This window comes from Aphanomyces astaci (genome assembly GCF_000520075.1).
Source record: "Aphanomyces astaci strain APO3 unplaced genomic scaffold supercont1.47, whole genome shotgun sequence".
Taxonomy (NCBI): Eukaryota; Oomycota; class Saprolegniomycetes; order Saprolegniales; family Verrucalvaceae; genus Aphanomyces; species Aphanomyces astaci.
This window is the reverse complement of record NW_009798310.1, coordinates 302501-318012: the sequence shown is the minus strand read 5'-3', so window position 1 is coordinate 318012 and position 15512 is coordinate 302501. Positions and strand designations below refer to the sequence as shown.

The 15512-nt window shown below is 46.9% G+C and overlaps 3 protein-coding genes across 3 annotated transcripts; all 3 read right to left on the bottom strand.

Moving 5' to 3' along the window:
• Positions 1-1125: 1125 nt before the first annotated feature.
• H257_13323 (hypothetical protein) lies at positions 1126-2847 on the bottom strand (the record flags this gene model as incomplete). Its single annotated transcript, XM_009840803.1, has 1 exon — positions 1126-2847. The coding sequence occupies one exon, from the start codon at positions 2845-2847 to the stop codon at positions 1126-1128; it is 1722 nt and encodes a 573-aa protein (XP_009839105.1).
• Positions 2848-6620: 3773 nt separating this feature from the next.
• H257_13322 (hypothetical protein) lies at positions 6621-7121 on the bottom strand (the record flags this gene model as incomplete). Its single annotated transcript, XM_009840802.1, has 1 exon — positions 6621-7121. One exon carries the CDS (start codon positions 7119-7121, stop codon positions 6621-6623), a length of 501 nt encoding a protein of 166 aa, XP_009839104.1.
• Positions 7122-7158: 37 nt separating this feature from the next.
• On the bottom strand, positions 7159-8095 carry H257_13321 (hypothetical protein; the record flags this gene model as incomplete). The annotated part of the gene is made up of 2 exons (XM_009840801.1): positions 7159-7386; positions 8033-8095. The coding sequence occupies 2 exons, from the start codon at positions 8093-8095 to the stop codon at positions 7159-7161; spliced, it is 291 nt and encodes a 96-aa protein (XP_009839103.1).
• Between the last annotated feature and the right edge of the window lie 7417 nt (positions 8096-15512).

Sequence of the window (15512 nt, the reverse complement as noted above, 5' to 3'; positions counted from 1 at the left end):
GGCAGCTCAACATCCTCAAGAGTGCCTTCTAACCATTCCTTTACTCATAATTCATCTCATTCATCTCCTGTGTACCATGCGTCTCAATGTGTCGTCTATGATGGAGCGCCTCCAGGACCAGACTGCCTCGGATATCCTCGACCTGAATACGGCGAAGCCGTATTCATTCAGGCTTTTTGAGTTAACGGTGACTTATGTTAACGGTGAGCCGCCGTCTTGCTCCCTTTATTATCCAATCAGAGTCCATCACACCTTGTTTCTTACACACGATTGGCTATAACACTGCCTTGCGAATTCCAAAAATAGACAGACACATGAAGAATAAAAATAAACAATACAAACTTGAAGATATATTTAATTGAAACTATAGAAATATTAATGGAATTCGCAAGTTGGTCGGTCCACCTTGCGCTGCATACAAAATTGCCTATTTTTGTGAAGTACTACTACTACTAATAGTATGTGACTCCGGAGTACTGTATATTTTTGTCCAAACCAAGGAATATGACAAAATAATATGAATGATATATACTAGAGTAGTAGTGCTACGTAGTACAGTACTTGAAGTATTAAACGTACTACGTATACGTCTATCATCGCCTGTACCATATTTGAAGTATTAATCGTACTCCGAGTACATTTGTATACGTCTGTCATCGCCTAACAGTAATATATATTGGTGTTCGTTATTGTTCGGGTGGGAGCGTAAACCTCGAACCCAATGATAGCCTTGGTTGGTGCTATCTACCCGTCGTGCTTCTACATACTTCCACTACTGGTAACTTACTAGTACTGTACTGTACATGCAATTCCTTTCTACTTTGTGCTTCGAAAATGCGCAGCATACTGTACTGGTATGCAAGGGCGTCATACACTTCTCATGTTAACGTTAGTAGTATGTGTTCAGTTACATAACATCATCATAATCGCACTAACTGTAAGTTACCGGTAGTACAGTTATGGTGCCGCAGCTGGCTTGGATGGACGATATTCCTCAACGGGGTTAAACTGGGGGCCAAGGGTAAGTTACAGTAAGACTTAACGTTAACGTAATGTATCTGGAGAGTCCAAGGCGCGGTTCACATGACAACAGAACCGACCTTTATATTTTCGCAGTTGGTTGGATTATGGTACTACAGACGAGGAGGTGGGCGATGGCGTCGGCCGGACGCCGTTGCCGCCCGCAATGTGCCACCATGAGGTGTCCTTGAACAGCGACGCGACGTTGCCCACGATCGAAAACGCGAGCAGACCGAGGAACAACGCCCACGTTAACCGCCCAGCCAGCGGGCTCACCATCCCTTGTCGCTTCAAACGCTGGACATGGGCTTTTTGGGGGGGCAGCATGAACAGCCACACCAGGGACAGCATTTTCATTGCGTACGAGATAAAATACGAGTACGAGACTGCCCACCGGACGCGGGCTTTGTCCGCGTCCGACCCGACGCTTTCAGTCGCGAACGCCGTGTTGTTGAAGTCCAGGTGGCTATCGACATACTTGTAGAGCACGGATGAGACGGGGATCGCGAGGTTGTTGACAGTCGTGACCATTCCGTAGACGGCGCCTTCATTGCCGAGGTCGGCCAATTCTGTCGCGACGAACGCAGACACGATGAACCGGACGCCGGTGGGGATCTCGTCGGTGAGGGTCACGCCCGTGTAAAACCACGGGTTGCGCACGATGTCCCAGATGGTCAAAAAGTAGACGGTGCTATCAATGGCAATAAGCACGACGGTGGTGATGGCGATGGTCCACCGCCAGTTCCAGTTGAGGCCATATCGCCCCACGAACGCAAGAACTGCAGAAAACAGCACATAGCCAATGGCGTGGGTGAGGGCGTCCGTGAACGGCTGCACCTTGGCCCAATACAGCGCCATGGGTTTGCCCGCGGTGGACTCAAAGTTCTGGAAGAGGCTGCTGAGGAACCGGAAAGCCAGGATTTGCCACACGGCTTGTTTCTGCGAGAGTTTCCAGAACTGGTCGGCCCACTTGTGAAACGGCACACTTTCCGTCTTGCGCTCGACGACGACCCACGCCGCAGTGCACAGCGCCGACGCCGCGGGCACACACAAAATCGCAAACAGCACATTCACAGACACGTTGAAGTCAAACTTGCCGCCGTACACGGTGCCGTTGAGAAGAAGGCCGACCAAGACACTACTGACCACTTGGCCTATCGTGCGCGCGGTGTAAATGGCTGTCTGGATGCGGCCTCGGCTGTGGACGGGCTCGCGTTGGGCGTACTGCACAACAAGGGCGTCGGACGCACAGGCGGACGTAACGTACCCAAAGGTCGCGACAACAGTGCCTAGTGTGATCCGGATGGACGTGGCTTCCGTGTTGGGGTTGATGAGGCTGCGGCAGTTGTTGTCATCGTCGCGGGCTTCGCAGTACGGCTTACCAGGAGACAGACACACGAGGTAGATCAATCCCGCCAGACAAACCAGCCAGCCTAGAATCATCCATGGCTTGCGACGGTAGCCGTAGATGGCGACGCAATCACTCAACCCCCCCATGAAGATCTTGAAGGACCACGCAATGTTGACGAGGATGTTGAAGGCCGCGACTTGGTACCCTTCGAGGTTTAAGTACACTTGGAAGAGGGGGTAGCCAAGGCCTGGCAGGGTGCCATAGAGGATTCCTATGGCCCCATACTGGGCGAACAACGCCATCGCTTCAGAACTGACCAGGCTGATGGCCCCTCCAGGCACCAACGCTCCTTCTTCCAGCACCACGTACTCTTCCTGAACACCAATCACATGGGTACTGCTCAACGACAACGAGCTCTCATATTCTTGTCCCAGCAGGTAAATGCCGGGTTTCTTTGGAGGGGCGGACGCTGACATCGTAGGTAGTGCTGCAACCTCACAGAGTCGGCAGCTTACAACAAATTACCAAGTGGTTTGTGTGTCGTATTCTGATGGGTTATGTGTATCTAGAGTTTTTCCGTTGCCAAAGTACAGATGCGACATGTCTCCGTTCGCATAGTGCATCCCGCCTCGTTCTCAGAATATCGAAGTTCCATGCATTACAGCTCTTTGTGATACAGCTTGTTGAAATTTCTGTAACATAAGCTTACACTTACTGTTACCAGTAGTCATGTGAAATAGCTTCGTAAAATGTACTTCGAAGTATTTACTAGAAGTAGGTAAACTTCATGACAACAGAGTCAACAGCACTATGCGGTATGAGTAGAACCTTCGGAATTTCGGGGCTAATCCTACACCCAGGCATCAATGTGTGCCGGATCCTAGCAAATGTGGTATCACACTCGACACAGACGATTGCCCTCGATGCTGTTCTTGTGGCCCCCTCAAGACCGATCAGCACCAAATCGGCAGACAATCGATGACCAATCCAAACCCAGAACATGAATCAAGTGGCCAATCAAATCCTCTTGACGACTAATTCAACATCGAATTAGTGTGGAGGAGGTCCAATTGTGAGAAAATGTAACCTCAGTGGAGTTCAATTTGTCGATTCGTCGTCCTATCAGCCCCAAAGATCCCTCTTGTTTATAAACTGCGGCTTAGTAAATCTATACCCCGCCGGATCAACGCTCGACTTCTTCGGCACATTTATAGTCTGCTAACGTTATGACCACATTTGAAAATGTATACTATTAATAGTACCTCACATCTATCCTACTACCTAGATGGGCTAGAGTAGCTTTGGAAAAATGATACCATACTGTAATACAATGTGTCCCCCCACAACTGCACCCTAACTAACTACTACTACTACGTAGTACTACCTTGTTACCTTACCGTCGGCTATACGAGCTTGCATGAGTGAATGTACTCACTTGCCCCCAAATTCATTGCCACCGCCATTGCCTCGCCCACACGATCCCGAAAGCGTCCCTCTGAAGTTCGATGCGGTGTTTTGACTTTCGGCAAGAACACCAGTATATTTTTTGTCGTTTCCTCAACGAGACTAACGCATGCAATTATCCCTCAGAAACGTGTTATATCCCCCAACATTCCTTCATATTGATATTAAAAGATAATACCCTAAGGTGATTCATGTAATTTCCGCCCACCATGTAATTTCCGCCCAGTTGGCAGCCAATCACAATCATCAAACGAAGTTGATTGGATAAAATTAGGTACTCAGGTAAATAGTACCCTTAACATTTAATATCTGCATGCTTTAACAACTCATTTAATCTCATAACTGCAATGACTTCTAAATTAAATACCTTGTACACTTTATAAATATTACTATTAAGAGGTTCTGAGAATTTCGATGGTCAAATCTGTCATACAGTACATTATTCAAGTCAAACACCTGGGCGGAATTTACATTTACATAGGAAAATTACAGAATTGAAAAATTCGTCTAGCAAAATGGACAAGCGATACAACGATGGGTCCTGCATAAACTAATAAAGCTCCTCACGACCTTGAGAATGCATGTTTTTGCAGCCTCATCACACACTCGTGCGATGAGTTACGAGACTTCAAAAGTACGACAAGCTGGGCGGAGATTGCATGAAACACCTTACACAAAAATGCCACCGCTTTGGTTCGTGGAGATAATTGACGCCTCGACAGTGCAGATGCTTGCCAGTGCAGGTTGTAAGAATAGCTTGTGTGTAGCTGCTGTAACTTACTATTAATAAGTACATACCGCATAAAGTTAGTGCTGTTGACTCTGTAGCCATGAAATATGTACTCCTAACTCGGAGTATATCAGTAACTACCAGTATATGATTCGAAGCTACCGTATAGTCCCCGCTTCAGTACCTATGAAAATGTCAGTGAAATCTGATGAGAAAACTGGTACAGCTCCAAGCAGTACCTTGAAAACTATTCAGGGTGTACTACGTATTACTTCAGAAGTAGTAATCGATAACATGGGTTATATTTCATTGGATGAAATGATTTAACGAAAGGTCATTGTATTTCTGTCCAATTAGAGGCAACTAGGAACCATGAAAATGTTCGTCATTGGCCGATACGTTCCAAACCGGTCCAACCGGAGAAATCATAGGTACTAGTACTGAAGTGGGGGTATACGGTAGGTACAGTAGGTGTAGCGACAGTAAGATCAATTGCGAATGGACAGAGCTACGATACCGGTATTTTGCGAATGCTTACCTAACGGAGACATGTCGCATATATACTTGCCCAGCGGAAAAACTCGTGTATCTAGCTGCCAGTTGGACTGTCGCGGATATGCCTGCGGCGGACGTCAAGTAGAGGAAAATGATTATCCCTATAAGCCACATGCTTGGATATTATCCATTAGTCATCCAATACATTTCACTTGGTGAATTGCGATTGGCTGAGATCAGATGAGACGGGGTGAACGTGCCCTTTAATTGACTAGTTGGGGGTACTTTACGCATTACGAATGACATCGGAGTGTTCCGCCCGACACTTCCAAACGAGGGAGAATCGTGAGACACGAAACCAATCAATGGACCAAGCTTACTGTAAGATCCGAGCAATGCCTCGAATGAAACAGTTTCATTGTTATTTTGACCCGAAGTACTGTTTCAATGAGGGAATTATACCATCCGGATACACTTTTCGAGCCCATAGCCCTGTAACCTGGGACTCCGTCCTTCCCCCGGTCAGTACATATAATGCTAAATCCCCGGGGTGACGCACTTAAACCCTTAGTAAGAGGTGAGGTCAGAGTCTACTAAATCCCATATACTACTCCAGAGTACTAGTAAACACCAACTTCTGAGAGAATATACAGTGGTACTGTTTTACTGGTTACTCGAGGAATTGTTCCGTAAGATCGATCCAGAATATTACTACCAGTGAACTACAGATACTGTAAGAGCTGTGGATGATTTCGATTGATCATTTGTATGAGAGCTTGTAAACGTTTGGTTTTCAAAAGAAAACAGACGTATTCGTATATTTTTATTCAAAACCACAATAATACGACGAAGCAGAACATGATATGGTGCACCAAACCGACTCAAGGTACCTTTGAAGGGTCGCCAAGTGGCCATCACACTGACAATTGGCAATCCTCGCCAACCAAAAGCCGGCTAAATATGATCTTGAACAGTACATAGACGTTACAAGACTAGAGAAACGTTAGCATGAAATAGCATTATTTGGTTGCCAATGCGACGTGCGGTCTCACTCAGGAGATGTGAGCTCAATTACAGTAAGTTAGAGTAACGTTACTACTGTAGTACTGTACTCATTGAAAACAGTATTTCGGGTCAAAACAACATAGTGTAACTATATTAATGAGGGAATTATTCTACATACTCCTTGGTCGTGGTCTGGAAAGTACAGTACCAGTACAGTACCTCTTGCTCACGAAAATCGCCTCTGATCAAAGAATCAGTAGACCTGTAACCTCGAAATTCCCGGACCTCTTGTGTTGATATTCCCGGGGTTAAGTTGCATCACCAGTGGTAAGCTATCGCTAACCGCTGAAGTGCACTAAGCCCCTAGCTGGAATGTGTTGTTTGGTAAACACTGCATTTGACTATGACATACTAGTACTACAGTTGTTTTGCGGAACTGTTGTCAGTTTTAAATTGCAGTTTGAAAGAGCAAGGAACCACTACTGTAACGTTAACGTCGTCAAATGATCCTTGAATGCATTACAGAAACGTTACAATGTACAGTACACTTGTCAGTCACTTCTTACCATAAAACATAAAGGGGTTGCACCATTTGAACAGCACCCCAAGACGACGCCCGTGAAAGAACCACTGGTTGCGGCACACGTCCCAGATTGTGAGCATGTACACGAGGGAATCGAGAAATATGAGACAAAGCGTGGACACAGCGATGGTCCACCGCCAGTTCCAATGGAGCCCGTACTTGCCAACCAGAGACATGATGGCGGCAAAGATGAGCGAGCCCATGGCGGTGGTCATCGAGTCCACGATGGGCCATAGCTTGACCCAGGCGGACGACATGGACGGGATGGCGGTGGAGCTGAATCCTTGGAACACGTTGCTGAGAAATCGGAACGCCATGATCTGCCACATCGCTTGCTTCTGAACCAACGACCACAGACCGTCCATGTACTTTAAAAACGGCACGCGCTCCGTCTTGTACTCGTGGATGCCAAACACTGTCGCAGCGCACACCAGGATACACGGCACACACAAGAACGCGTAGATGACGTTCATGGGCAGTGAAAACGAAAACTCGCCGCCGTATTCGCGGCTATTGAGGCAAATGCCCACAAGTAGCTGCGACACGATCGTAGCTATCGTCCTGACCACGCAAATCGCCTCGCGTGGCCATGGGTTTCCGCTGGGTGTACTGAACTACCATGGCGTCGCTGGCACAGACAGACATGACAAACCCCTTTCTCGCAAGCATGGACGGAAGGATAAACATGTACAGGTTCGAGTGCGCGTCTTCGTTGGGAACGTACCCGCCGCGGTTGGCCTTTCGGGTTCAAAGTTGACTATGCCGTGTAGCTACAACAGCTAGCTACACTAAGGGTGTGGCATGTTACATGCCTGCATATACGTCGAAGTGCTAACGTTAGTACGATTTATTCTACAAACTCTGTCCGGAATTGTTTGCCTCAATGCCATGTAGTGGTAGTACACTTTCAAATAGGGATTTTTGGATTTTTGGGCATACCAACGATGTGAGAATGACTTGTTACAATGTAATGTGAGCCACCTTGCTCCTTTTTAATATCCAATCAGAGTCCATCACACCTTGTTTCTTACACACGATTGGCTATAACACTGACAGAAGAGGTTACAATTTTGAACTTTGAATTTTGTACTCTGGAGTAGAGCTTTGTGCTTTGTGCTTTGTGTGATGCTGTTCCAGAGACTTGTGCACTGATGAGTGCACTCCGACTATGTCCAATGTAGTTCTCCCCTTACAGCTATCATTGTGTTGTGCGCTCGGTTGGATTGCAATGTCGTGGTGGCTCTGGCGGGCCAACGCGGTGGCGCAAGAGGTCTTGGTAGCACCCATCGCAAACGCAAAGTGCTAAAGCCGCCCCACTTCAGCACTTGCGATGGGTGCCACCAAGATGTCTTGCGCCACCGCCCGCGCAACCACGCGATCACACCGGCAGGGAGGTGTGCGGCACCGACACGGGTTGGATGGTGGAATGAGGGACGACCAATTTCATTGGGTTAGTTGGCAAGTGGTGAAACGAGACCTGTTAGAATTGACCGAGTCCTGAATACCACATCACATGATCTTGCTCTCATACACAGCCTACAATTATCTCAAGGCTCCTTGCATCAACCGCCATCACAGGAATATATCGCAACAGGGCGTGATGAATCTATGCAGCGATTTTCGTGATTTCACCGCATCTGATTGGACAAAATTGGAGGAATTCCAAAAAGAGACAGACACATGAAAAATAAAAATCATCAATACAAACTTGAAGCTATATTTAATTGAAACTATACAATTTCAGAATTATTTATGGAATTCGCAAGGTGGTTCACCTTGCGCAGCATACAAAATTGCCTATTTCACCTTGCTTTTTCTGGTTAATGCAGCACTAATTCAGAATACCCTAAAAGATATCCGGGTAATATAGTGGGAATGATAGTCAATTTTCACTGCATAACATGTAAAATATTTATAATCTACTTCGAAGTAATATTTGAGCATTGATATGAATATCGGATATTACAGGTTTACGGTTTATTTGTGGTAAAGTAATTTCCCCTCAAACCTGTATAAACCGATAAAGTGTACCATAAAATGGCATTAACAGTAGGGCAAGCAATTGCGTACTTATGAAAGGAATATTGCAATACCGGTAGAAGATACACACGGTGAAAAGCTAGCGATAACTACATTTGTCGATGAGTATCCCTTCACACAAATCTGTGAAGCGATTCGTGTAGTTGGCCTAAACACCCCTGGTCGAGTATTTAGTCGGTGTGTGTCCGAGGTTGGTTGAGGGACGTGGCGGCTTTTGAGGAAGAATGTTACAAAAGTTTGTACGTAGATAACGTTACCTGGTAGCTGCATCGCCCTCACTTCTCGCAAGGTGGGTTGTCGTATTGCCCCGACATTGTGGGTTGGGTGGATGCTTGGTTAATCAATACTCTCCATGATTATACTCTAAAGTGTCGGTGCAACGAGCTATGACGGTTGCTGGTGCTAGTATTCGTCTCATTTGCAACTTGTGTGCTTGCAAAAAGATACTGTATGTTTGGGCGATGAGCAGGGTTATTTAACTAACGTTAACAAGAAGGCTTTTGCTAGGGTGAACCAAATCTTCCATGCGTAGCGTATTGCAGGAACAATACAGTAACGTTCGTCGCCTCGATCCACAGGCGAAAAGCAATTGGGGGCAAATGCGTGAACAACACGCCTTCAAGTGCCGTACTGCCACTAACGCTAACGTTAGTTGGTAATTACCCTGTGCGACCACTTATAGAATTCCCACTCGGAATCAATATTGAATTCGTCGATGTCGTCAGAGTCAAGTAACACATTATATATCTGTGACTACCGTAACCGCAAATATATATCACGTTCGACCTGCAATGTGTATTGAAGCCTCTCACACAACAATTATTATCAGGTTTCAAATTGTATGCCCATGTGCTGTTAAATTGGCATTCTTGACTGGGGCATTGTTGCGGCATGGCGACATGAGACGTGTGCCTTGAAGCACTGGGATATCGATTAATGTATTATTAGTGATCAGCGTGGACTACGATAGTTACGTTAAGTGTATGTTGATTGACCAGTAAATTATGAAGAGGCGACCAAAACACATTATGAACTTGACGACCAACACCGACCAGCTCCGTAGCAAGCAAGCTAGTGCAGGTTCACAGTGAGAAACAAAACCTCGTGCAACAAATGTTTCAGCTTCAAACAGGCCATCGAGGGGTGGGGAAGCTCGAGCTGCTAAAGATGCCGAGCTCTCAAATTTCATCGAATCCAAGGACTGAAATCATCAAAGCCGAAGTCTCCAAGCACAAATGAGCTCTCAAGGATGCCGCGCACTGACGCACTATTGCTGAGATGAATGCTTCCCACGCCGCCTCATGTGTGAAACGACTGATGGACGGACATCATGCACATATCATGCAGGGGAATAACGGCATGATGTGTGGCAAGTTAGGAGATCAAGCTACCTCGAACCCTCGGTAGGGTGTGGGAGTTTGAATTGTCTCCGAAAGAAAACCCCGACATAGGTCGAGTGTAGTGGTAGCGAGCTTCACAGAGTAAATTGGAAAATGATTAGGATGTCATCTTAAACTACTAACTAGGAAAATGTATATTGTACTAAACTACATCAAGTAATCAGTTTTCTCTAGGACTTCTTCCACAGTCTTGACCATTAATGGTGCGACAATGTTTGGCTTGTTCGACAGCCTTGCCATCGTTTTAGTAACGATGCGACAAGCTGTATTCTTGGTCGGCAACCTTGCCATCGTTACATTCTCCCACGGTTCTCGACTTGGCAGTTTTGATTCTTGAACGGAGGTCTTCAAGCAATCGTTTGAAATGGGAAACATGTTTGGTGCTGCGCACTCTCAAGTTGCTTCGTGTTCGGCAAACCATGCCACTTGACCAAGCACTGCTTCTTCCGATTGTACTGTCGTTGTTTAACAGCGCCCAAACGATTGTGCAGTTCATTTTCTGCGTCGTCGAGAACGATATGAGTCGATAGGAGTCGCCTTCGGTATTGGAATTCCTTGTAAACGCTCTGGGTTTTAGACATGATGCTTCAAGCAATCCATATTGAAGACATCGTGAAGCCTGCTCATGTTCAATGGCTACTTTACCGCATCGCATTGGCGTTCACAACTTCCCGTATCTTGAACGACCAAATGAATCGTGGCACGAGCTTCGCATTTCTTTCTTGTTTTTGACTTGCGCATGCGTCAAAGAAATGTTTCCAGCATCACATAATCGCCTTCCTTGAATTCTACCAACGATCGCGTCTTGTCGTAGTAGTTCTTCTGTCAAGCTTGTGCTTCTCGAGGTTGTCAAGCGCCATACGCACGAGTTCCTTGCAATGTTCCCCCAAGTTCTTCGCATACTCGTTCAGTGCCTCGATCTCGTTCAGTGCTGGGTTGTGTAACTTTCTTGCCGTATCGACTTCAAATGGTGTGAACCCCGTTGACGCTTGAACTAGGCCTTGATGTGCATATTCGATGGTTCCAAGATGTTCTGACCAGTCGTGACCCAAGTATGAGACCTGACATCTCAAAGCATCTTCGAGGCTCCGATTTTGTCGTTCGGTCCTTCCATAACTTGCGCTCGACCCGCCGTCGTCATGCAATGCTTGACGCCCATGATCTACATCAACGCTTCCCAAAATTCACTCGTGAAGTTGGAATCTCGGTCGCTGATGACTACTGCTGGCAAACCATGATGTCGCACGACTGCATCGAAGAACTCCTTCGCTGCTTGGGGTGCATCGACGTTCGACGTTATCGCAGGACGCTTTGACGTTTTGTCAACGCACGTCATGATCGTATCTCTTCCGTTCGAGACCGGTAAACCCGTGATCCAGTCCATGGAAACTGTGTGCCAACATTGCGAAGGTGATTCGATCGGTATCATTCTTCCATTCGCCTTCGCGCTGCTTGACTTGAATTGCGCACAAGTTTCACACACCGCGACATAGAGCTTCAAGTCTTCTTCAAGACCGCTCCAACAATACCATTGCGCAATGTGCAAATGCGTTCGCCGTACGCCAGGATGAGCCGTGGTGCTTGTGTCATGACTCTGCGAAATAATTTCGCCCTTGAGGTAGTCGTCGTTTGGAACGCACAACTTCCACACTTGATCCTTCGACTTCACGAAAAAGAGTCCATCTTTCTTCTCGAACTTGTCTTCGTTCTCGAACTCCTTCGTCTTGGCGTTTGCTCGCACGAAGCGTTGCTTCAAGTTATCATCCATCTTGATCGATGAACACGAAAACTCCTCCGCGTGGTTGATGACGAGTTGATGCAGAACTTCGACTTCGACATTCGGCGCATCGACCTCCTCCCCCCGAGAAGCCAAGTTTATTATCAATTCCAAAGTGCGAATGTTCAAGCACTTGATGTCATTCCCTCGATCGCTCCATTGGTAGCACAACGATAGCGGTCGTAACACGTAGCGTGCGCAGCGCAGGTATTCGCTTGCATGATATTGCGCGGTGGACGCGATAATGCATCCGCAACAACGTTTGTTTTGCCAGGACGGTAGTGCAACGTAAAGTCAAAACTGCTGAAGAAATCTAACCAGCGTGTTAACTTAGCTGTTAAAACTGGAGTCTTCAAAAACCATTGGTAGTCGCGTTGGCCGTGAAGACATCAAAGTGTGACCCATAGACGTAGTGTCTCCACTTGGTTAGTGCCAACTTGATCGCATACAATCATTTATCATGCGATGGCCAATTACACTCGGTGTCACTTAGCTTCTTCGACAAAAATGCGACCGGTCGGTCTTCTTCGTTCGCATCCAGTTGTGATAACACCGCTCCACAACAATAGCCCGAGGCGTCCGTCGTGATCATAAATGGCTGGTCAAAGTCCGGTAACTGCAACACTGGAGCTTGTTGCAACGCAGCCTTGGTAACCAAAAACGCCTGGTTGTGTTATTCCGTCCATTCCCATGGAACCTTGTCCTTCGCGAGCTCACTGATTGGTAGTATCAACTTGTAGTTCGCAATGAACTTGTGGTAGTACTCTGCTATCCAAGGAAACTTAAGAGCTCCTCGCGATTACTGATTTCCCCCTGACTTTAGAACGGCTAAATTTCAATAATTTGTGGAAATGAATAGTATAAAATGTCAAAGTTCTTGCAAATATTTAAATGCATGCATGAAATCGATGTGGCTACTGTCAATTCAAAGATGAAGCCGCGCATGGCGTTGGAAGACAAACACGCCTTGCATGTTAAGGATTGAGAGAACAACCGAGTTTAACGTATTCTGAGCTGGCACTTTGGGCTAAGATGACGTTCAATCTGTGCTCTACGCCATCAAAGCAGACCGTCGGACGCGCCATCGCGAGATATTAGACACAATGCCAGCGTGCTGATATCAAAACGCGCTCCATTGACAGCTACGTTGCTCTGCCTGCCGTTGAGTTCAGGCTCGTGGAATGGGTGCTACGGTGCAAAGAGCTTGGAGTCTGCCTCACTGGCGACCTCATTCGCAAGCAAGCCACTGTGCTCTGCAAAGTCCCCTCGCCATCCCTCAAGCTCGTCGCATATCGTTTTCAAAAGGATGGCTGTTCACGTTTCAGCGAAAGCATGACCTTACCAGCAAGGTGCAGCACGGTGAGGCTGTCTCGGCGTCCCTTGAAGTCGTATGCCGATGGCTCGGACGTAGTCGACCCCCTATTCATCGGGACAGCAGTGTAGCCAAGACGCTTTAACAGACGTACCGGCAGCGACCTGGACTTTGATTGCCACGCGAGCAAAAAGGGGTGGATGACCGGAATAATCTTCAACTCGTTCTTGACGTCGAGGGTTTCGGGGTTTAAACCCCGAAACCCTGAAACCACCGCCGCGCAGGACCGAAACGTTTTGCTCCTTGTCGACAATGCCCCGCCGCATACCCTGGTTGCAGCCACCGTGTTAACCGATGTCCAGCTCAAGATGCTGCCACTAAATACGACGACGCACCTGCAGCCTCAAGACGCCGGGGAAATCACTTCGTTCAAGGCGAAGGCAATGGCCTGGGCTAAGGAGGCTTGGCGCTCAGTTTCGCAAGCAACCATCTCAAACTGCTGGAACCGGACTGGCATTCTTGACAGCGAACCGTCGGTCCAGCCAACCTTGAGTGAAAGCTTATAACTGTGATTCCTTATATACTGTCAAAAATACATTTTTTGGCCTGTTCCAAAGTCAGGGGGAAATCAGTAGTAGGCGCTGCCCACTGTTCGATCGCTCGAACCTTGCTCAAATCGACTTGTAATCCATCACCGGAGATGGTGTGCCCCAGGAAGTTCACGTTATCGACTGCAAACACGCACTTGTCGAGTCGCGCATACAGCTTCTCTTTGCACAAGACTTCCAGGACAACTCGCACATGTTCGACGTGTTCGTCCATAGTCTTTGAGTAGGCACAAATGCCATGCAGGTAGACAAGAACGACTGGAAACTTGTCAAACAATGATCGCATCAGACGCGACCATATCCTCGGCATACCCGCCATGCCCATCGGCGCAACGCACCATTGCAAGAGTTCCTTGTGCGTTCGGAATGTCGTGTACTTTCGAGCACAAGCCTTTGATGCAAGATCAAGATTCGAGAATATCTTGCATCCATGCATCTTGTTGAAGATGTCCTCAATGTTGGGTAAAGGTATCTTGGGGATTTCGGACTGGGAGTTGACATGCCGGTAGTCGAGCACCCATCGAATTGGAGTGTTCGCGGTTGCTGTCTTCAACCACACGTGACGAGATGGCATTTTACCGTTATCATCCTTCTTTGGCACTCCAAAGATGTTTGACACCCAATCGCTCGTTGACAACTTAACCCATCCTATGTCTTTGAGCTTGTTGACAAACTTGTCCAACGATTCTTGCCCCACCTTCGCCAGTCGAAATGGTGCACGATGCTGTGGCTATGTATCTGGCTACACCGTGATGTCAAACTGAACCGCTCGTTCTGGTGGCAGTTCATCCAGTAGTTCCTTCCGAAAGACGTCCTTGAACTCACGAGAAGAGTCTCGATGTCTGCTGGTCGTTGATGTGTTTGTGTTGGACTTCACAAACCTTGACCATCCATCCAGTCGACTCCGTCAGGTTTCAATTTTTCTTCGATCGAAGTGATTTCTCGCTTGCGCCAATCGATCACAAGATTGTACTTCGCGGACCAAGGTAAACCCAGGATGACGTCAAAAGTCCTTGTCTTTCAGGTCGGACTCTGTCATTACTCTGTCCTTGAATGAGAACTTGTCGACCTTAATCGTTTTCATGCCTTCTCGCGTATTCGTCATAGGTGACCACACGTTGTCATACGCAGCAATACGCACTAGGCCCCAAAATCAGTCATTCGTGTCTTGAGCAAAAACTGTGATATTCACAATATCGAGGTACTTCTATCCGAAATAGTGTTCATGATAATTATTAGTGTCCGACCTGGAAATATCCGGATATTTGGTTTCCGACCGCCGAATTTCCAAAGTACTGCCAAACCTATTCAGGAAGCGCCATGCTGATCAAAAGATGTACTACTCTGATCCTAAAAGGTTGTCACCATCTTTTCCATTTGATTAAAGTATACTGCATCAGATTGAAATATCTTTGTTTTTGTATGCAACTCCAAAACAGCATATAGACAACAAAAAAATTATTGTATTTTTTTATGGTGGTGGTGACTACTTAGTCGAGAGAATTCACCATTGCTTCCATGTGAGCTTCGTCGCCTAGACGTTCATGCAAATGAGTTAATGCGCTCTCGTAGCGAGAAGCATCGCACTCGACGTTATACACATTACAGTCAGGAATTGATGCATCCTTCCTCATATGAGGGAGCTTGTATTCATTGCTTCCATGAATTTCAATGGACTTTTCCATGACCTTTTGAAGTGTTATAAACGTCTTTGCAAGTGTGTCTGC